Raw genomic sequence first — 23,829 nt, forward strand, 5'->3', positions numbered from 1 at the left:
AATGACAGGAAAATGTTTCTAGAACACATTGTGCTCCATCTCTTCATATGGTAAATCAGATGAGTGGCACTACACACTTTTTGCCTCATGTATGGTGAGGCTAAGTGCCTTTGTCATGTGAATGCTGGGTATATGCCTCATATATGCTTTCATCTAATCTCCTTATTGGGGAATATATGTCAGAAGAACTTGTTCAGTGATAGAAATTGCGAATGCCATTTTCTAATTTATTTACCGAATGTTCTAATTTAAATATCTTGGGATCAGCCTATTAGGAACTGGATTAGAATAAGCACTTAGTGGCTGGGTGCAAACTTCCCTACTATCTTTTTATGCTTCTATTAATAATGATTTTGGGGTGCTTAAATTTCTTCAAGTTATTACTGGTTCATCTTAGTCCAAGCACAGGCTAAAATATCAGTCTCTGAATCATTTTAAGTGCTCTGCAGAAGCAAGCTTGGGTGAAGCCTCATAAAGTAACTGCTTGTAAGGAGCAAGGTCAAATCAGCAACAAATCTGTACCAGAGCATGTCAAAATACCTACAGATGGGACTGATGTCTGGGAAATTGATATCAGGTTATTGAGATTTGAGAATAAAGTGGCATCTGGTTCCTATGGTGATCTGTAAGTTTATCTGTATAACTACTTAGTTGTTCCTTTATCAATAAAACTACTTAGCTGTTCTCAGTTTCACATACTTGAGGCAATCAAGCTGAGTTTTGTTTAACTGTTCTAGATATCGGGGAACCTACTGTAGTCAGGATGTAGCGATTAAAGTCCTTAAACCTGAGCGTGTAAATGTGGATATGCAGCGGGAATTTGCTCAAGAAGTCTATATTATGAGGTCTGTGTACATAATGCTAATCTCTTTCTTGTTTTTAATGCTGTTATTGTACTATGATTTCTGAGAAAGTTATATATTTTTTTCTTTGTCCTATTTAGTGGTTGAAAATTTGTAAAATGACAAATAAAAAACAACCAGGGCGGCTAGCATCATTAGATGTGTCGTCTGATGTCAATCTCCATATGAGGTGCTAATGCAGGTCCAACCTAATAATTAACATGTCTCTGCTGGGCAGGCACTTATATTAAATATTTCAGTGCTGTCTTGTTGTTGGTTTAAATATGTTAAAGCATGTAAAGAGCTTTACTGTCTACATTTTGTGAGATTGCTGTATGACTCTTAACGAAAGATTTCTATATAAACCAAATATATTGATGAAGTTACTTAGGAAAAGATGGGCTGATTTATGATTTTTTATTTTTGAAAATGAAAAACACTAAATTATTTGTTAGATTTCTGACATAACAAGGTCTATGCAGGGCAATTTCATACTTTGGTTGTAAGGGGCATATGAAGGAATATTTCTCAAGCTTCATGGTTTCCTAGTTAGCATAGAGTTTCCTTGTTTACATAGTTTCTCAATTAAGAGAGGGGAAAAGGGATAGATTCCTAGTTATAGTATTTTATGAAACGGAGAGTACTGTACTAACTTATAGTATTAAACAAGAGAACTTAAGAAAAAAACTATTGTTTAAAATAAAATGGGAAGGAATGAGCTGAGCTTGTTATTGTTACATTGTATTAACTGTGAGAACTTAATGAAAAAAATTGTTTGGAGGAAGGTCAGGGATTGGTAGGGCCTTTGATTTGTAGCTTGCCAGCATGTTTTGCAAAACTCAACTTGAGTTTGTCCTATTGGCATTCCTAAAAGGATATTTTATACAACTCTTTTTTGTCTAAGACAATTGCTGATTTTAAGGACTTTTTGCTGCATGGCTTTTAGAGTTAAAGTACTCCCTGCAAAGTTATAAAAATTTACTTGGTAACTAAATTGGAGAAGCAACAAGATCCGGTTTAACCCGGGTCAACTGGGTTTGTCCATCAATTGACCTTGATGATGTCATACATATAAATGAAAAATAAATAAAAAATAAAAAACTATTGGGGGGAAGTTTATTCTTGGCTAGATCACCATTTCTATTTGTTAAGGAATAGTCCTACATGGATTAGTGAGTACAATGTACTATTAAACCTCTGCAAAACCCTCTTTTTCGATGCTTCCCAAATTCTCCCTACGTGCATGACCCAACTGATCAGGCCAGGTTTGGTGGTTCATTGGTTGAATAGAGAAACCCCAATCGGGTTAGTTGGGTTTTTAGTCTGTCTCTGGTCTTTTAGCCATGTAATCAGACAAGGGACCAGGTCCTGACCAGTCCAGTTTGGGTTTTATAACTATGCTCCTATTGTTTCTTCTCCAAAAAAATTAAAATAAAAAAATTTAAGCTCTCCATTGTACTTTTAGTAGTCATTTTCTTTAACATATTTCATTCATTCATGTTAGAAAAATGGGTGAAAGAGAAGAGAAATGAGAGAAGAAGAGCCTGGTGAGGAGCAACAGTTGCTGCCTCGGAGTGTGTGGCTAAAAAAGGATGCTCCTTTTCTTTTGATCAGGGTTTTAAGTGATATTTGCATAAAAGACAAAAAAAGCCTCAAAACATGAGCTTACATATCTCCTAAAATACACATCTAAAATGAATGAAAATTGGACCATGGGCACATGAAGACATTGCCTACCTAACAGGCATCTGAAGTGACCAAAATACCCCTAAGTTGATATTTTAATGCTCCCCCCCTCAAGCTGGAGAGTAGATATCAAATAAACCCAGTTTGTCATAGAAGGATACATAATCACGTCTTCCCAATGGCTTAGTAAACACATCCCTCAACTGGTTTGAAGACTTTACTTATGGAGTTACCAACTTTCCTTGCATAACTGCTTCTAATAAAATGGTAATCAACCTCTATATGCTTAGTTCTCTTGTGGAATACAAGGTTGGTTGTAATAAAGATAGCCGCCTGATATCACACTTCATGACCATAGGACCAGGTAATTGGAAGCCAACTTCCAGAAGAACAGATTGAATCCACATAATCTCACTAACCGTGTGAGCCATTGCTCGATATTCAGTCTCTGTACTAGATCTGGCTATTTTTGCTTATTTTTGTTTCTTTTCCAACTTACCATGTTACCTCCAATAAAACAACAATAACCTGATGTAAACCATTTATCCATCTTACACCCAACAAAATCAGCATCAAAATATCCAAGTACATCAATTTGATCGTTTTGAGTATACAATAAACCTTTTCCAGGTGCACCCTGCAAATATTTTAAAATCCATTGAGCTTCTTCATATGCTTTCTGCTGATTTTCCATGAACTGACTCACAATTCCCACAACAAATGAATTATCTAGCCTGTAACTATAGCATAAATCAATTTACCTACCAAACGTCGGTATTGAGTTCTTGCTTTGAGAGCAAGACCCTATGTGTCATGGTGATAATGGTCGACTTCTATGAGAGTATCTACCGATTTAGCACCCAACAAACCATACTCCTACAACATATCTAATATATATATTTCCTCTGGGAGAGAACAATACTTTGTTTGTTCCTGGCAACTTCAATGCCAAGAAAGTACTTGAGGGGGGCCAAATCTTTCGTTTAAACTATGTGCCAAGTACTGTTTAACTCGGTAATGCCTTCAAGATCATCACCAGATGGTACAATAGCATCTACATATACCCCCAAAACAACTACATAAGTCTTCTTCTTAAGTATGAATATAGAATGGTCACAATGACTTCAATGGAAACCAATTGTATTAGTACAAGACTATATTTCTCAAACCACGCCTTGGGGCGCTGTTTAAGTCCATAGATAGCCTTTCTATAGCTTACATACCTTCCCTGTCTCCCTTTGAGTAACATACCCAGGAGGTTGCTCCATATAAACTTCTTCATGTAAATCTCCATACAAGAAGGTATTTTTCACATCAAGCTAAAAAAGAGTCCAACCTTTCTTAACTGCTACAGAGATTAAGATACGTACTGAAGTAAATCGGCCTACAGGAGAGAATGTTTCAAACACTTCAACACCGAAGGTTTGTGTATATCCCTTTGCTACCAGACGGGCCTTGTGTCGTTCAATAGATCCATTGACATTATATTTTATACTTATATTTTATAGTATAACCCAACGACACCCCACAATAGTAGCTTCTGTCAGAGAATCACATAGATGCTAAGTTCCCCGAGACAACAAAGCACTCATCTCATCATCCATAGCTCGTTTCCACTTTGGAGAACACAAAACATCCCACAATGAATGGGGTATAATAGAAGTAGACAAGGATATAACAAAGGATTTAAAGGAAGGGGATAAAAAGTCAAGAGAAACATATTTAGAGGTAGGATGAGAAGTGCAAGATCTTTTGCCTTTTCACAGACTAATAAGTAAGTCCAAATCTGATAGAACAAAACTTGTAGGCAAAGAGGAAAACGATGAGGCATGAGAAGGTAGCTCTGTAGGCTTATTTGTCGGAGGTACTGTAGCAGTAGAGGAATAAGGCTATAGACACAAAGAGGTGGAGAGGAACCTGATGGAGTTGGGAGATTTAGAATAGCAACTGGAATTGGACTATATGAAAAGGACTCAAAAGAAATAGGAATCCCACTAGAGAACTCAAAATACGGGTTATGCTCGAAGGTTACATCAGTTGACACATAAGTCTTTTGATGAACAGGGGCATAACATTTGTACCCTTTTTGTCAACGAGAATACCCTAGAAGACATTTGATTGAGTGAGGTGACAACTTATCAACTGAATCTCCAAACACGTGGATAAAACAAGTACAACCAAAAACACAAAGTACCACATCAGATTGTTTACAGTGTGGTTTTAAAACTTGGAAAAGAACCTGACCATTCAAGACAGAGGAGGGCATGTGATTAATTAATAAACAAGAAGTTAAAGCAACATCCCCCAAAAACGATAGGAACGTTCATGTGTAGTAATAGTGTCTGAGTAACCTCAAGAAGATGTCTTTTTTTACGTTCAACCACCCCATTTTATTGGGGGGTATAAGGGCAAGATGTCTAATGGGTAAACCATGGGAGTCCCAAAAAATCGAAAACTTGTGATTAAGATATTCTAACCCATTATCAGTACGAAGCACATGAACACAAGCACCAAATTGATTTTTTATTTCACAAAAAAAAAAATCAGGAATACATCTAAGACTTTGGGTTTTTTACGTAGGAGATACACCAAAGTAACTCGACTAAAATCATCAATAAATGACACAAAATACTTAAAACCAAATGGACTAGGAGTTTGACATGGATCCCATACATCAAAATGAATTAACTCAAATAAGTTGGTGCTACGACTTGTACTAACTGAGAAATTGCATATGAGAGACTTTTACCTGAGTTATTTTTACTCACTACTACACCTTCAACCCAAAGAACCCTATTAAATGCTTGCTCTAGGGGGTGGTCACATCCTCATTAGCCAACAATTGAGCTCGAATGACATCATACTCAGAGCCTAAACCATCTAGAAACTGAACCACTTGAACCTGATTTTCCTTTTTATGAATGTCTTCAACATTCACAGTAAATGGATGGAATGTGCTGATTTTCTTATAGTGTCCCTCTCATCTCAATGAAGTAATTTATCACCGATTTACTGCCATGCTTCATGTTAAAGTATCTCACATACAACTCATGGATTCTCTACAAGTTACTTTCCTGAGACAAAATAGATGCTAAAGTAGTCCACATTGTCTTAGCTGTACTACAATTCAAAATCTGGTCACTAAATTATGACTCCATACTATTAACCAACCAGGTCATCTCGAAATTGTCTTCAACTACCCACTAAATTGTCTTCAACTACCCAATCATCAATAATAGGTATAGGGGGATCATCTGTTATGTATTTGGCCATCTTTCTGGCCCTCAAATACATCAAAACTGACCATGACCAGTTGATATAATTCGATCAATTCAATCGGATCGTAATTATCTTAATAGGCTGAGAGAATTTGACATTGGAGCCCTCATTGGTCCTCTGGACAACAACTTGTGTACTGGATTCAGCCATTAAACCCCACAAACTCTCACAATTCAGTGCGACAATGCGTTAACCAATCAAATGTGAACCTTTTCCCAAAATTCTATGCCTGCGCAGTCAAGTGGGCCCCACAATCGAACCAATTAGGGCAATCCAGAAATAATCCCAATCAATTTTCAATCAATAACAATTAATCTCAGCAATCAAGACTAGGAATTGAAGAATAAACAACTCAATTGCATGAAATTTGGGTGACACATGCAAACTTGATGATGATGCAAGCAAGGTAGAGGGAGAAGTAGGCAATATTGAAGAAAATTTTCAAATTGGGATCATTAAATGACTCAAAACCCCAGTAATATTTCAATTAGGAGTAAGTGGACAGAAAAAATGTAAAAAATGAAGTTTTTAACCTACCACTTCAGAAATCTGGGAAGATCCTCCAAAAGGGTTGCACAAAAATGAGAGAAATCTGTCCAAGAAGTGCTTAACCTTGCTATGATACCATGAAAAATCTGATATTTGGGTGAAAAAGAAGAGAAATAAGAGAAGAAGAGCTTGGAAGCTGCTTTGGAGTACGTGTCTAAAAAGAGACGCCCCCTTTTCTTTTAATCAAGGTTTGAGTATTTTTACATAAAAGACAAAAATACCCCTCAAAATATAAACTTACATCTCTTAAAATATACCTCTAAAATGAATGAAAATTGAACCATAGGCATATGAAGACGTTGCCTACCTAACGGACATTGTATAAGATAAAAACATAATATATGAAATGACCAAACTACCCTTGAGTTGGTATTTTAACAATTATAGTTTCTAAAGAACTTATCCTTTGTTGGGATTTATTTCCATGTTCAAGATCTGAGGAAGGCCGGTATGTGAAGTTTAGTATTATTTATTGTATTCCATTGGAGATTTAGAATGGTAGAATACATATTTTAGTGTAAAACATTGTGGTTGGGCCAATTCTTGTCAAAATAACTAGCGCCAGTTTGAAAGTCTTTCCTCATTGTTTAGGAAGGCTTCCCCCCTTTGTAATCTGCTCTTTTGAGTTTTTGTCTTAATAAAATTTAGCATCATTTTAAAAAAAAAAGTTAGAAAGTCTTTCCTAACTAATAAACTCATTATCTTTCTATTCCAAAAATAATATAGGACACTTCCTGCACAGTCTCTTGTAAGGGTTTAGAGTTTAATGTTGTAGGTTTTTAGCGTTTATGTCCAAATTTCTAGTGGGTCAGTTAAACTTAACAAGTCTTGTGGCACTGTATATACTTGTTTTATTCTCTGAAAAGCAACATATCTTATTTCAAAATAGGCTAAGTGTTGTGGCTCTGTATATACTCATTTTACTCTCTCCAAAGAAAAATATCTTATTTCAAAATAGGTTTTACATAATTTCTCATAGATGCCTATAAGGGTTTCATTCTGGAGTATTTGAAGTCACTGACTATTTAAAACATGAGGACATACGTTTTTAAGCAACATTTTAGATTCCTTTTTCTTGTTGCAGGAAAGTTCGTCACAAGAATGTTGTGCAGTTCATTGGTGCATGTACTCGACCTCCAAGCTTGTGCATTGTAACAGGTGTAGAATCTCAATTACTTTCTAAAATATTTTTGCCACTTGTAAATGTAGCCTTTTGGTCAAGGATTTCAAATCTTGGAAGGAGAATCTCATGGACTTGATTGTGTGGAAAGCAAAATGGCAGATCAAATATCAGATTCAGATACTTATTTTAATTATCTGATTCAGATGTTTATCGTACTTATCTGAGAAACCAAATGTTCATGTGAAAAACTCATTTGGATTTGAGCAGCAAATCTGATTCAAATAATCTAATTAGCTCCTAGTTTGCAATCCATGAAATCTTACTTGAGAATTCCTGTTCTGGTGATATTTTTTAAGGGTTAGTCCATATTGATTCTTTCTTTGTGTGTTACTTGTTTAGAATATATGTCTGGCGGAAGCGTGTATGATTTCCTCCACAAACAGAAAGGTGTTTTTAAGCTCCCATCCATACTCAAAGTCGCAATTGATGTTTCTAAGGGGATGAATTATTTGCACCAAAATAACATTATTCACAGAGACTTAAAAGCTGCAAATCTTCTTATGGATGAAAATGAGGTAAGAAACAGTCACAAACTAGCTAGTTAATTCTTGTCACATATAAAAAAGCATATAAGTGTTGTCAATTGATTTATTTTATTTGGTTGTATTCAAGATGTTGATGTATGTGAAAAGCCAACTCTTGATTCTGAAATAGTGTTGTTGGTGTGAGTAGCATGTATATTTCCATGATTTCGAAGGTTGGCAGTTCAGCCACATAAAAAAAATCTGCACTTAGCATGAAAATGTTAATCGCCATATGAATAATTGCCTGAAAGCACAAAGCACAAATGCTTTTACTTGATTTCATATGCTATCCAGTTATTGCACTCTTGTAAAGTGTCTAACTGGTCTCCCAAACCCTTAAATTACTAGTCTTCTTGTTTCACAGTATCCGTGTGAAACTAACCTTGGTTCCATATGCTTTTGAGAGTGAAATAATCCAAAAATATTTGGTCTACATTTTAGATTGGTTTCATTTCTTGGATTTCAAAATTTCCTTTGCCATCTTTGTCATTGTTGTTTGCCCCATTTTTGTCATGCTTTTGTTTAGAAATTGCAATTAGAGATATTCCTGGATTTATGATTTACTGCACTGCTTTTTTGGATGAAATGATTTACTGGATGCGATAAAGTAATGTATAGTCAGATATTAAAGCTCAAAGAAAGTGAATGCTCCTTTCTTCGTCGGTGGATTTTTCATTTGAATTTCTTGTTTGCTTTCTGGAAGTTTCTTAATGGATTTGAGAAGGATATTGTTTTCTAGAGAAATTGCAATCATTTTGTTTTTAAAGAGGATATAAAAGGTTGAGGGTTGATGCCTCCGAGCTTCTTGATAGCCTCCCGGTCAGAAAACCCAATAACTCAAATGACACTTTAATTTGGACTCCATGTCCTAAAGGGTCTTTTTCCACAGCCTCTGCCTATCAGTTCCTATGCAACAATTCCTTGCCCTACCCAAATCACCCGGCCGCCTATGCTTGGGACTTCCTTACCACGCCATGTGCTAAATTCTTCATCTGGACTGCCTGTTGGAATAAAATTCTAAACTTGGACTCCTTAATCCGAAGGGGGTACCCACATCCAGGACCCACTCTGTCCTTTCTGTAAGGATGCCCCAGAAACTGCCAACCACATTCTCCTCTCTTGTCAGTTTACCCATTCGGTCTGGACCTCCCTTCTAAATAAAATTGGTTTCCAATATTGTGTTGAGGCTAATTTACCAGGTACTATCCTCTCAATCATTAAGTCCAGACTTCCAAAGTCAGGAAAAATAATTATATCATGTTGTATTGGTCATATCATTTGGGCTCTTTGGAAAGAACGTAATAGGAGGAAATTCAAATCTTCCCCTATTGAGGTTTTGACAAAACAAATCTCTGGCCAAGTAACTACTTGGCTCCTCAACAGAAAAAATCCAGAAGTTATCAGTGACACCAACTTCAAGGGAAACTGGCAGATAATCACTGGTCTCTTCCAGCCCTCTCACCACCCCCCCTCCCTCCCCCCCCCCCCCCCCCCCCCCCCCCCCCATCATTGCCATCTGGACCCCGCCTCTGATTGGCCACTTTAAGCTTAATTTTGATGGTAGTGCTCTCGGTTGCTCGGGTCCAACGGTTTCGGTGGTGTTGTCTACAATGCAAATGGCGACCTCCTCTTCTCTTATGCAGGCCCCCTTGGTAACTCTGACTCTACAACAGCTGAACTTTCGGGTCTATTACATGGTATCAAAATCTTCTCACGGGTCCTTTTTGCATTGAAGGCAACTCAAAGGTGGTCATCAGCTGGTGCGTGAATTCCATCAGCCCCCCCGTGGCGTCACTGGGATATGTTTTTGGAATTATGTAATTTATTTTCTATTTTAAACTGTAACTGGAAACACATTCCCCGCTTTGCTAATCACTTGGCAAACGCCCAGGCCAAAGTGAGCATTTTCACTCCAATGCCTTGTTGTGGAGGTAGGTCCCCTGACCTAGGTTTGTTTGTTCGTTTTCCTTTTTTTTTTTTTTTTTTTATCAATATACACACTTTCTTAAAAAAAAAAGGTTGAAGAAAGTAAAAATGAGTTTCTTTATTATTCTTCATGAGGGGTATAACATCAGCAGTATTTGAGAATTAGGGGGTTTCGAAAAGCTTTTATTTTACCTTTGATTTGTTTAAGCTTCTTTAATAGGGTGTTGTGCAGCATTCTCACTGCACAACAGAGCACATTGGACTGCTATTACGATCTCCACTAGTCCAAACACAAAGGACACAATATGCAAGCCTGACTCGGAGAACACGATTGATGCTATGTGCTTTACTTGAGCTCTAGTTCTGGAAGTTGACTGAATAGAGTGCAAGATGCTCTATTAAATTTGACATACCTAATGAAGCTAGAAATAAAAAAGATGATTAACAGTGGCATAGTTACAAAAAAATGATTTTAATCATTTTTTGAATGTTAAGAGTGTTGTTTCTGTTTTTTCTTTTATTATGAAGGGCTTTTTTCTTTTGCTTTTTAGTTTTTGTTTGCATGTCTTGGTCAGGTTTGTCGCTGTTTTTCAATGCAAAATGGGTGTAATAACCTTTTTATTTTTCCTCCTTTGTTTGAGACCTTTTCAATATGTATATTCTAATAGAGTGCTTGGGTTTTTGTTTAGTGAAATACTTTGGCTGCTATGCTTCAGGTTGTCAAGGTCGCTGATTTTGGGGTTGCTAGGGTACAATCTCAGTCCGGAGTTATGACAGCAGAAACTGGAACATATCGTTGGATGGCTCCTGAGGTTACAATTTCAGTGGATTTTTGAAATTCTGAAAGATTTTTGTTTCTCAACTTAGTCCTATTTTTATCACATTAGGAGTGTTCAATGTGTCATGTTTCCAGTTTAATATTTTTATGTTCATTTAATTCTTCTTTACTGGGATCTACTTAAGTTTTGAAAGGGCATTTGAGGTATAACTTTTCACGGCATTTTTAATATAAGTTGCTTCTTTCTTCTGATTAATTTGGTAGCTTAGTTGGAAAATGGCCTAACTTGAATCAAATTTATTCAATTGGGATCAGCACTTCAATGTTTTAGAAATGTGGTAGGGTGGCTCAGGGTTTGGAACTAGAATCTGAATTGTTTAAAATTGGTTGGGATGATGGGAATTAGAAAGATAATCTGGATTGTGGGAAAGCACAGCACATTCTGTAAAAATTGGTTCACTCTTTCTCTAGATATGAAACATCATGGGATGAAGGAGAAGTTGGTCACTTCTGCACTATTAAAAATTGAACTTCTTGTATTATTGCACATCATTTTCTTAATCTTTTTGGCCGTGTTCATATAGAAGGTTGCTCTTTCCTAACCTCATTTGGACTTGGTTTTATTTGCAGGTCATTGAACACAAGCCATATGATCACAAGGCTGATGTTTTCAGTTTTGGGGTTGTTCTATGGGAGCTACTCACAGGAAAGGTTTGCACCATTTCAAACCACAAGATCTAGTCTCTATTCTTAATTCAGTTTATATGACATGTTTGTAAGACTGATGACACTGCTATTGGTGTAATCTATTATACTCAGCTTCCCTATGAGTACTTAACGCCACTACAAGCCGCTGTTGGTGTTGTCCAAAAGGTATGGATTGATCAACTTTGATCCAAACTATATTTGTTAATTATGAAGAACTATTTTCATCTCAGTAAGTGGGTAACATCACTAAATGGCTAGAGAAAGTCCTTGTATTCCTGCTAAGAGAAAGAAGTTTAACCTCGTGTTGTCCATCCCCTTGGAGTTTTGGCCTTCACTTGATTATTATTTGCTTTTTGACTGCTATGGATTTTGTTCATTCTAAAACTTCTTTATGTATAACAAAATCTTGCTTCCTTGTGTAACTAGATGAAATTGGTGTTCTACGATACTTGTTTGATTGTTCACATAAATACTCAAAAGAAGATAGATTGGAGTAGTTGCCATAAACGTTAGTTATAGTCTTTTTTAATATTTATAATATTTAAGAAAAATGCCAGAAGATGCTTGAAGCCGCCTTGTAAGGATCTGTGAAGAGTATAGGAGTATTAAAGAAGGGTGGTTGGTGGTCTCCAATAACTAGAAATTGTTATTCACCTTCATTACAGAATATTCTGAAATATTTGTTCTCTGGGCGCATGGCTGTATGGGTCTAAGGTTTGAACTGAATCTTGAATCTGCCCTTAGGTGTCAACAGTTCTCCTTAGAAATAGCACCTGCAAACCCTACCAGCCAAGGCCATAATGAAGTTCCTACTACATAGATACTGAATTTGTTTTTAATGAAGTGAAGTAACAATTTTATTGGTAAGAAAAGAAAGGGGATTACAGGGGCAGCGCCCCTAAACAAGGGAACACAAATACATCTACATCTCAAGCGAGTAAACCCAGACAACAACAAGAATAAGCCAGAGAAGCAAAATTAGCCCAAAGTAACCACTAAATTCTGTTAAATACTTCCTAGCTTAGCAAAATGATCAGCTGATGAGTTGGCTTCATGGGGGATATGGGACCACTCAACCCTTAATTCACAGACAATGTCCTCAATCAGGATAAATTTCTGGTCAGATCTTCAGGGATATTTCTCTCCTTTGGCCCAAGATAACAGTTTTTGAGTCACCTTACACGATTACTGGCTAAGAGAAATGATTTTGATAAACCTTTAGTCCAATTTTAAGAGACCATGGACCTCTCTGCTCCGGTGGAATCAGAAATACCTAAGGGGCCAGAAAATGAGACAAGAATGCGGCAGCTATGTCCTAATAACCCCTCCATATCCCCGAGGACCTGGATTTCTGAGCAAACTTCCTTTGAAATTGAGCTTAAGAGTCTTTTGGGGCCAAAGATTATCAAAGCCTAGCACAATTTTCAGCTCTGCTAGAGTAGGTACACTCTTTTCCATTTAACAAAATGAATCAAGGGACTGCCACAATTGTCATAAGCCATAAAAGAAGTTCCAACTTCGGGAGCTTAAAGCTGGACTGAAAATCAAAGAGACAGGTGGGCGTACAATACTCCATTCCAAATCCTTGTAAGAATGAGTGCCAAACCTTGTGTGCAAATGGACAGTGAAGAAATGATCAATTGACTCCAGCATGCAATGACAAAGTTTACATTCTGGGTTGTTCGGATTCATGACTCTCAATTGAAGCTGGTCACAAATAAGAATCTGTCCTTTCAAGGGGCACCAGAGAAAAAAATTCACCTTAGTTTTCCAAGCCAAAGAAGGAATGACTGAGATTCCTGGAGGCACTAGGATATGGTTTTATAACAAATGGCAAAATAATTCTTAATTGGTGGATCATCATTCCAAATTATCTGATCATCCCCATTCGCACAAATAGAGGCCATCCAACTTCCAATCTGAACCTCCAATTGAGGCATTTCATGGTCAAAGATGGTCTTGCAGATTCAAATTCCAGCTCTCCCCTTCTGCTGGATTATAAAGCCGCATTACAGAATTTTTAAACTCAAGAACCAACCTGAAAATGATAGAGAATTTGGAGGCCAGAGAATGCTGCCTGAGCCAAACATCCAACCAGAAATTTGTTTTTTGACCCAAATTGAATATCGATCTAGTTAACTCCTTGAATTTTTCAATAGTAGCTGAAGTTGCTTTCCAAACACAAGAAAGGTCTTGTCTGGTCAGAGTTTGAGGAATGAGATGGTCCTTCATATCATACTTGTTGCTGCAAGAGGTCTCATCTCCAAATTACCGGCATAAAAAAATGCTTCATTCTGGGCTTTAATTTTCCTTATGCTTAGCCATGCTACCCACCCTCCTCTCCAATTTCCCAGATGAATTCTGAATCTATCAGCTGCCCTGTTCCCAAGGAGCTTACTTTGGATAGCTTCAATCTCATGTGCCCCACTAACTGGGCAATGAAGGATGGAGAGAAAGGAGTTTGGTATGCTTGCTAGCATAACCTTAATCAAGTGTGAGGAATTTTCCCTTCCACGTTGTAAGTTTACGTCCACGCTTATCCACTACTTAGTCCCAGAGGGCAGCCATGATTCTTCCAGTTAAAAGGTAGGTGATTGGGTGAGACCCCACCTTACAGCCCAAAGTATCAGTCATATCTCAAGCTAGCTCATTTGAAATATTCATCTTGTTAAAGGTTGACTTGCTCCAATTCACCCTTTAAGCATAAAGAAGTTCATACACTAACAGAAGAGCTTTCACATTCGGCACCTTATCCATGTTTCCATTGCAGAAGCAGATCGTATCATCTGCAAATTGGAGGAATGGTGTATTCAGAGGGTTATCATTAAGTGTCATTTGATAACCATCCTTGATGACAAGCTTTATCAAACATTTACCTCAATCACTCAACTACCAAATTGAATAGGAGAGGGAGTTTTGAATTGGCCCTTGTCTGATTCCCTTTGAAGCTTCAAAATGTCCGTGGGTCACACTATTTGCTATCATCGAGAATTTAGCTGAGAATACACAGCTATCAATCAATTATCTCTATCTCTAGCCAAATCCCATCTTCAACACAACATCATGTAGAAATGCCCAATTAACCTTGTCAAATGCCTTCTTAAGTTCAATCTTTAGAGCAACCTTTGTCTGTGGTCTTTTCAAAAAATAGTGGAGTAATTCGTGGGTAGCGAGAACTGAATCCAGCTGCTGTCTGCCTTTAATGAATGCTGGTTTTTGTGGGCTAATCAGGGAACTGTTCACCTTCTTAAGCCGATTAGCCAGGACTTGTATGAGAGAGATTAAGTTTGCCCTAGTGGAGTTGTTGGGATTCCTAATTTTTGGGAAGCGCCACTGTCAATGAGAACAATGATGTCGCGTTGCCCTATGGTGCCCTTCAATTTCAATGTATGACTCGAAGTAACTCCTCCGCAAAAGATGTTGAGTGACAAAGTGACAAGTTCGTGCGTAAGGTGTTCCAACTCCTTGGCGGGGGTGTCCTTATGGTCTAGTAGGGAGTCCTCTTCGTTGGAGACAATCATGATGTGCAGTTGGTGTAGCTGACAACGGTGTCCCGGTGAAAACTTCTCATCGCATCGAAAGCACAATCACTTTTCCCTTTTCCCTTTTTGCCTGTGCTTTTGCTTCGGAGAGTCACTGGTACATGAAATCCTGCCTCGTCGTCATTGATGGCTATCATAGCCGGGGAGGTGATAAGTTCGAGGCTGGGTGCGATCCTGGACGAAGACCTCTTGATCAATCCCTCGGTCCACCTTGTCCCCACCCATCCGGGCCCATGCCACTTAAAATCTTTCGTGCGACCCAGGACCAAGTTATGCTCATTGGTTCGGTGAGTGGCCTCCATGAGTGAGAGGAGTGACTCGGAGCTTGGGTTGGACATTGTCCTGAAGCCTGTTGATGAAAACTCCCATTAATAGTTCGTTTGATGCTTCAACCAGCGGAGCCGAGAGGAGCTCGAACTGCTTCTTTTAGGCAGCGATGGTGTCGTCCTACCAGAGTGCGAGGAGGACCTTGTACTGTCCCCTTGTTTGTGGTGGGTTGAAGCAGCGGAGAAGAGTCGATTGGAACTATGACCAGGTACGAAGTCTCCCCAACTGGCGACTTTTCCTTGACTCGCATTCCCTCTTGCTACTCCACTTGGAGCTCCCATATTGACTTAATGTTGATTTTGAGTTCCTCTATCCCATTCTTCAATTGCAACACATCCTTCTCCACTGAATCAATTTTGCTTTCCATTCTCGATCTCACCATGCCCAGTTCGTCCTTAATCTGATACTGGAATGTTGGAGACCCAGGTATGAGGAGGAGTTTACCAGTACTGGATAGGTGCCACTGTGAAGAAGAAAGACTGTTGAAGAAGAGCTGCTCCGCTGCCTAAACTTTGAGGGTCGAGAATCCTCCCTGACTGAATTCCTCCTTATTGCTTCCTTTGCCAGCACTCTCCTTTTATTTCTTCCTCCCTTAATTATGTCCTCTAAGGGACAGGCTTGCTGCTGCCAGATAGACGGGCTCCATTGGTTCCTTGTGTGTTCCATTCTCCCTTCTCTGCCGGTATTGTCTTCCTATGATTTACTTTGCCTCTTCTGCTGTATACACGCAGGATGGGGATGTGGGGTCCATCAGTATTGCATTGATAGAGCGATCTAGGGTTGACTATAACAATTTTTTCTCTTCCCATCCAACAACTCTGGCTCACAATATGCACTACCATCGACAGCCTCTGTTTATGATTGCTCAACAGGAGTAACATATAAGGGTGGGGTAGGTGGGAGGGTGATTTCCTCCCAGCTTTGATTCTACAACAAAACAGGTTGCAGAAATGTTTGCAGGACGTGTGTTAGGGCATCCATAACTTTTCTGTAGTCAAGGCCAAGCCCATCTTGCTTGGGGACGATAGTGCATGCAATCTACCTTATCGAAATTCATTGAGTTCGGGTTTTTTTTCAGAAATGGCATAACATTCCGCAGCATCAGTGCATCATTTATCACTTTGGTTCCAAAGAAAGCAAGCGTGGAGAAACCAGAGGATTTTCGCCCTATCAGTCTGGTTACGAGTGCATACAAAATTATTGCAAGACTCCTAGCCCACCGTTTAAAGGTATTGCTCCCCATCGTCATCAACAAAGGGCAAGACGCTTTCCTCAAGGGGAGAGAAATTTTAGACTCCACAATGGCCACGCATGAGCTTATGGACCACTTCAGGCGTAACCAGAACCCGAGATTTGCCCTCAAGATTGATCTTGAAAAAGCTTTTGATGAGTTAATTGGATCCTGCTTGATGAGACAATGGAAAAAATGGGATTTGGAGAAAAATGGCGATTTTGGATAAGAAGTTGTGTAGGCTCAGCATCCTACTCCCTGATCCTCAACGGGTTTGTATGTGGATATTTTAAAGGAACTAGGGGGATTAGGCAAGGTGACCCTCTCTCTCAACTCCTATTCAACATAGTAGCAGAATTCCTCTCTGCTATGTTTTATTTGGCGGTTGACCTTGGATGGCTTTCCCCAACAAGCCCCCACCCGGCATTTAATATATCGATTTTGCAATTTGCGGATGATACTATTATTTTTGGAATCGGTGATATGGATAGTTCAAGGAGGATAAAAGCAGTATTAGGGCTTTTTGAAATAGCATCAGGGCAGAAAGTTAATTGGGGGAAGACCTCTCTCATAGGATTTAATGTGAGCCCAGAGAATCTTGCAGAGATGGCAAATTTATTTGGTTGATCTACGACTACTCTTCTAGCAAAGTATCTTGGCCTCCCTCTTTTTCGTGGTATATATCCCAAAGTTTATGGAACCTAGTGGTCGAAAAGATTGAATCTCGATTAGCAACTTGGAAGGGGCGCCACCTCAATAAGGCGGGAAGACTAATCCTCCTTAAGTCATGTATTGTTGGCATCCCTAACTATGCTCTATCCTTTATGCCTTGCCCATCTTCTGTATGCAAAGCCATGGATAAAATGAAAAGAAGATTTCTTTGGAGAGGATCAAGTGATTCTTTCAAATATCACTTGGTCAAATGGGATGAAGTATGTCTTCCTAAGAGATTGGGTGGCCTAGGGATTCGGAAATCAAAAGAAATGAACAAAGCTTTACTTAAATGGATTTGGAAGCTCAACACAAAATCTTCTAATCTTTGGAAGGATATGGTTCGGGCCAAGCTGGGTTGGAATTCGTTATGATGGATGTCCGGAGGAAATCGGAGAGGGCTATCCTCAATATGGAGATCTCTTTATCTGCTTCTTCAAAATTTCTCCTTAGCCTGTAGATTCTTTGTTGGCAGTGGCAAATCTCTTAAATTCTGGGATGATTGGCAGACAAGGCAGGAACCTTTGCGGAACTCTTTCAGAAATCTTTTCCTTCTCTCCACACAAAGGGAGATTTTAGTAGCCGATGCATTTGAGGGGGGTCGTATGAACCTACATCCCCGAAGGGGTCTATCTGACACGGAGGCTATGGAAGCAAGCAGTTTATTGGATTCTTTGAATCATGTTAGAATAAGGCCTTCCAATACAGACAAGCTAATTTGGTGGCCTGACAAAAGCGGAAAATTCTCAGTTCATCGGCATATAGATACATTAATGGTTGGGATCCGATGCAAAGTGAGCATGATATCTACTTCGTTTGGCGTCTATGTGCCCCTCCAAAGATAAAATTCTTCATGTGGGGTGTTTGCCAAAGTAAAATTCTTACGGCTGATGTGCTCCGAAGAAGAGGTCACCCATCTATAGACCCACTATGTCCTTTTTGCAACAATGAAGCCGAATCCGCCAACCATACTCTGCTACTGTGTCAAGTCTCGTGGAATGTGTGAACCTCTGTTTTATGCAAGTTGGTGATGCAATTCTGTATATCTGCTGATCTGATCGGTTTCTACAAGTCGATCATTGGCTATCCCGTTGCTGGTCTCGGTAAATTGATAATCTCAGCCTGTGCTAGTTTCGTTCCATGGGGATTTTGGAATGAACGGAATAGAAGGCGGTTCGATGCTAAAAGTGAAGGTACGACAAGAGTAGCTGAAAGAGTGATAGGGCAAATATCCACCTGGTTTCTGACTAAAAAACCTTTTTGCTCTTTCAAGGGCACCTCCATTCAAGATAACTGGAGCAATCTGGCAAGGATGCTCATTGGGACCAAGGTTTAAGTAATGAACGAGTGGAGTCCCCCAGAGGTTGGTTACTTAAAATTGAATTCTGATGACTCTTCTCTTGGTAATCTGAGGATCACTGGTTTTGGGGGGTGTGATTTCGGATTCATCTGGAAATCAGTGTTTCTCTTTTGCTGGTCTGTTAGGCATCTCAGACTCTAGTCGGCAGAGTTACATGGCCTTCTTAATGGGCTCCGTGTGTTCAGAGACAACTGCAGTGGGCCTATTAACATTGAAGTGGACTCCAAGGTAATGATTGGTTGGTGCCAGCGTAATCTCCCCTGCATTTGAGGCATTGGGACATATTTCAGGAGATTTTAGATATTGCATCATCATTTTCTTGTATTTGGTCTCATATTCCGAGATCTGCAAATTCGGTAGCTGATGTGCTTGCCAAGCCGGGATCTGCTCCTTCATCCTTGTAAATTTTCTCTTGTTAATATAAATACATCTTTTTCAAAAAATAAAACAAAAAATTGATCCTCTCTTTGAATGTGCAATCAGAAGACTGAGTTTTCAGTCAACATTTGAGTTCGGAATGGTCACCGATTGCTCTAGCAAATTGAGAGATGGCTCTTCCAGAAGAACGAGAGGTATGCGTAGAAAACCATCATAAAACCAATATAACGTATTGATCTGATAGAGATCTTTAGTGCCTGGGTATCTTCAAATGGTATCAGCTCAATGTAAACCCTCGTATCCCTGTTTCTGAATAAAGAATGGGGGGTCTTTCTCCTCTTCTTTCACAATGTGGGGAACCAGTCGCTGACCATCATTTGGCTGGTCATCATCTCTCACTGTTCTTCGTTCCGGACTTCGCTCTTAAAATCAATCTCTTATCTCCACCCTGATCCCATCTGGATCTTGATCTTGTGCTTGATTTCTCTCACGTTCCCAATCTCGTTCATCTCTCATGCTTTATGGAGAACCCCCTACTGAAGAACTATTTTGATACCCAAACTCTTTAATTTTAATTAGCTACGGTTGAGTTTGCAGCACCAATTGGGCCAGATAAGGCCATGATAGTAACACTGAAATGTTGATTCAGACTTTGTCTACACATCTTATGGTTGCTGATTGCACAAATTGCTATCAGTATACTACTAAGAGAAGTATTCTGATTGGGTCAACTATTAAATAGAGAATGGAGTTCTTTTTTATATTTGTTGATTTGGCAAAAGATTGTGTTTGTAACTGGATTCATTTTCCTTGGTCAGGTCCTAGGTCAGCTAATCTATTTAGATCTCTAAAAAAAATAAAAGCAAAATGTTCCTAGGTCAGCTAATGGCTTAGCTTACTTTTTTGCTAATGAAGGGGTTTCCCTTTAATTCCCTCATTGTAAGGGATTCCCCTTCCTAGTGTTATTATTTGCTGCCTTCGGGCTTGAAATAAAAATGCGTTTTTTTCTCAAAAAAAAAAAAAAATTTTCTCCTGAATTTCTGTAGAGACAGAATATAAACTGATTTAAAAAAAAAAGTTACCATTAACTTCTTTGCCTTTTTTTATCATTGAGCTGGTTGGACAAGAAATTCAGGAAAAAAGGCAGTCAGCAGTCTAAAGAATGAGCAGATGCCACAAAAAAATACAAGTGACTCTATACTGCTGCTATTGTTGATTTATTTTCTGTGTTTCCGGTTCTAAGGACCAGAACTTTCTACCTCTCGATCATGGACAGAATATAACTGCTAGTATTATCTCATGTTTCATAGATCGGTTCATACTCTTGTTTATTAACTGTCAAATCTTTCACAAGTCTGGAAATAATGGTGTTTTTCTGAAGTGCAACAAAAATATCTTAAGTGAGTGCTTATTGAATTTGGGAACTCTTAACTTTTCTGATCAGTATTTCTCTTGTTATTTATTTATATTCCTGAATGGGCATATTGTCACGATGTGACAAACTTCCAATACAGACAACTAAATTGAGGTAAACATATTTTTCTGGCCTGGTTGTTGCATGTCAGATTCGTACTCACTTTGGGGTGTTGGCTTTGTGAACTTCATGTTTTTAAAGCTTATATTGCCTTTTGTTCTTAAAAAAAATTTCTGTTACCTTTTTGTATAAATTTATTTTCTTAATTATTTGCATTTAGTTTCACAAAAGAATTGACCATCTGTTGACACATTGATGTATACAGACTAGTTGGTGTTTATGTTGATGTGTTTTTATTTTTTGGTTTTAAGGGTTTACGGCCAACCATTCCCAAGCATACCCATCCAAAGCTAGTCGAGCTTCTTGAAAGGTGTTGGCAGCAAGACCCAACTTTAAGACCTGACTTCTCTGAAATCATAGAGATCCTACGGCATACATCAAAGGAGGTGAAAATCCAAAGACTCAAATCTTGTCAGTCAATAATCTGCATACTGGATTGTAAACTGATTATTTTTAACAGGTTGGTGATGAGGGAGAGGATCGACGCAGAGAGAAGTCATCGGGAGGCTTCCTGTCAGTTCTCAGACGCAATCATTGAAGTAAGACAGTTGTTCATAATATGTCATTAGGACCATTCCCTGTTAGACCGTTTATCTAAACTTGTACAGCTTCCTCAGTTAACAAGAGGGGTTCTTATCAGTTTTCAGTTTTTGGTCCTAATGTTTAAGTTCAATTTATTGCCTTTCCAGTTACACCTTTTTCGTCCATCTACTAATCCTTTCAAGTGTATTTGATGAACATGCAATGTAACATAGCTCGAACTTTGGCATCATTAATGTGCTGAAATTTCTGATCCATTTTTTTTCGAGAAGGAAATTCGGTGATTTGTAAGTGAGGCGCTACTTCTTTGAGTTCCAATTTTAGTGATAATAAAGACCTTGCTAATATGTGAATACTTTTTCCCTCGAAAGTGGCTTAAGAGCGTCGTTCTCCATTGGTTTGACATGTCCAAAGCAGGGTGGAATAAGAACACGAGTAATCTTTTGCAAGGAAGAGGTGAGATCCCTCTTCATTCCTTTTGCTTTTTCTTTGCTTCTCTTTTACAAGTTTCCCTTGATAGGCCAACAAAAATTATCTGAAACATGTTTGGTGGGTCAATTTGTTGACAATTATAATTTCATTTGTCAAATATTGAGATTGGAGTAAGGCTCATTGCTAGACTTAGCTGAATGCAATATTTTTTTTTAGCAGTTTCTTGTTACAAGTCATTTCTGCGTAATAAGATTTTGCATCTGTTTCTGCAAAACAGAGGTGTCGCTAGTCTGTAACTTACTAGTGGAAATATTTCTGAGGTCATTTTGTATGCCGCTTGAATTTCGTAGTATAGCTTGTAATTACTAAATGTCTTAATTTTTTTTATCTTTATCATATATTAGGATTTCTACACTTGATTATAAATAAGATATTATGATGAGAGGAGGCTAATACTTTGACCTCTCCTTGTGAAGCTTGAATCCACCTTGTTCGTACTCCTTTACTTGCACTCTTTTTAAGCTCTCTTTTATCTTTCTCCTTCGTATCTCTTCTTCACCTCACCTCCAACTTTTGAAATCCTAGACCCTAAAATATGCAAATATTTTAGCAAGACGGTTATTAAACCAGGTTGTTAAGGTATTTCTTTTGTGTGTTTTTTGATTCTCAAAATCATCAATCTAAGTCATCTTGTTGGTCTCTCAAGTCAAGTGTCGATATCTCAAAAAAAAAAAAAAAAATACATTTTTTCATACCTTTAAGAAGGCTGAAAGTGAGTTTTTTGTTTGGGGGTTATTTGTTTTTAAAAAAAACAGTGTTATTGATGTAATAAAATCATTCTAAAAATTTGGAAACTCCTTTTTGAATTCTAATTAATGTTTGTTAAAATTTGGAAGAGTTATTAAACCCCAAGTTAGGTTTTGAAGCTCATGGTTGAATGAGTAGTTGTTTCATTCCAAGTGTTTAAATAATATTTCATGCCTTAAAATTTTTGTAGGCTTCGAAGGGATAATTAAGTGAGGTTTTTTGCTTCAACCATTGATTTTTTTCATCATATAGCTCATATATGGTATTTTGCAAACACGAGGTTTCATACAAGTGATGGAATTTCATTCATCTAATTGATTTCAATTTTTGTGTTTCTTCTAGTTGGTTTTCCTAGTTATCCAATCGTGTTCTTCTTCCTTCTGGGTAATTGAAAAGTTTTTTTTGTGATTGGTGCAATGGCTGAAAGTTCACAAAAAGTTAGGTTTCTTATGCTGAATTTAGCAAACTAGATTTTCTAAGATCATTGCCATTCCACTCAGATAAGTAATTATTTATCATGGTCCCAATCTATCAAAGGTTTCTTGTTACAAGAGATGTTATGGGGCACTTGATACAACCGCCTATTTTCCCTGTTGAAGAAGATGATTCTTTCTATCATAAGTGGTTAAAGGAAGACACTTTAGCCACAAGCTAGCTGATAAATAGCATGGATAAACCGGTTGCTAATAATTTTATTCACTTGGATACAACTAGAGAAGTTTGGGAGACTTGTTTTTAAGTCATATTCCATTCTTTTCAGTCTTTACAAGATTTATGATATTTTCCAAGAGATGTATATGACAAAGTAAGACAATCTTCATGTGTACTTTGCTAGATTTCGAGGTCTCTCACAAGAGTGAAAAGTTGCATAACCATATTCTACTGACATTGCAACCCAAAAAAGAAATAGAGAAACATTGGTTACTACCATATGCCTTGCCAAATCAAAGCTCTATTTTGAAGTTGCAAAATTTTATGTATTTAATATTGGCCCAATTGGCTTCTTTGGGGGGTTGGGGAAGGGATTCTAATAATAAAACAAACATACACCATAAGGAGACAACCACTTTTTGTTCTCGATGATCCCATAATGGCAACCTTGTATAACGATTATAATTGTCGTGTTCCCTAAAGTTATTGATAGATCAAGGCATCAATTAACGAGTTTTTAACTTTTTAGAAAACTCATTAATCAATCATGCTTTATAACATTGGTTTTTGCCATATGCCTTGCCAAATTAAAGCTCTATTTTGAAGTTGCAAAATTTTAGGTATTTAATATTGGCCCAATTGACTTCTTTGGGGGTTGGGGAAGGGATTTTAATAATAAAACAAATATACACCATAACGAGACAACCATTTTTTGTTCTCAATGTTTCCATAATGGTAGTCACTGCCCAAGGACCCTTGTTCGAGAAAATCCCATAAATTACTCTATCAGCTGAAAATACAAAGGGATTTTATGCTCTCTTTAAGTTGAATGTAATCCCCA

At 38.0% G+C, this 23,829-nt stretch overlaps 1 protein-coding gene across 1 annotated transcript in view; it reads left to right on the top strand.

The window, feature by feature from the left end:
* Positions 1-21,363, top strand: part of LOC137944345 (serine/threonine-protein kinase STY46-like) — a 33,033-nt gene extending 11,670 nt beyond the window's left edge. The window contains exons 8-16 of the mRNA XM_068790003.1: positions 450-625; positions 738-845; positions 7,441-7,514; positions 7,879-8,054; positions 10,706-10,801; positions 11,398-11,478; positions 11,587-11,640; positions 20,810-20,944; positions 21,019-21,363. Coding sequence (XP_068646104.1) covers positions 450-625; positions 738-845; positions 7,441-7,514; positions 7,879-8,054; positions 10,706-10,801; positions 11,398-11,478; positions 11,587-11,640; positions 20,810-20,944; positions 21,019-21,096 — 978 coding nt within the window. The 3' untranslated portion in view covers positions 21,097-21,363. The remainder of the gene's footprint in view (positions 1-449; positions 626-737; positions 846-7,440; positions 7,515-7,878; positions 8,055-10,705; positions 10,802-11,397; positions 11,479-11,586; positions 11,641-20,809; positions 20,945-21,018) is intronic.
* The last annotated feature ends 2,466 nt before the right edge of the window (positions 21,364-23,829 follow it).

Source organism: Aristolochia californica, unplaced genomic scaffold, assembly GCF_029961685.1.
Source record: "Aristolochia californica isolate CCGP_79_NKW_82.1479 unplaced genomic scaffold, dmAriCali1.0.hap1 SCAF_11, whole genome shotgun sequence".
Lineage (NCBI taxonomy): Eukaryota > Viridiplantae > Streptophyta > Magnoliopsida > Piperales > Aristolochiaceae > Aristolochia > Aristolochia californica.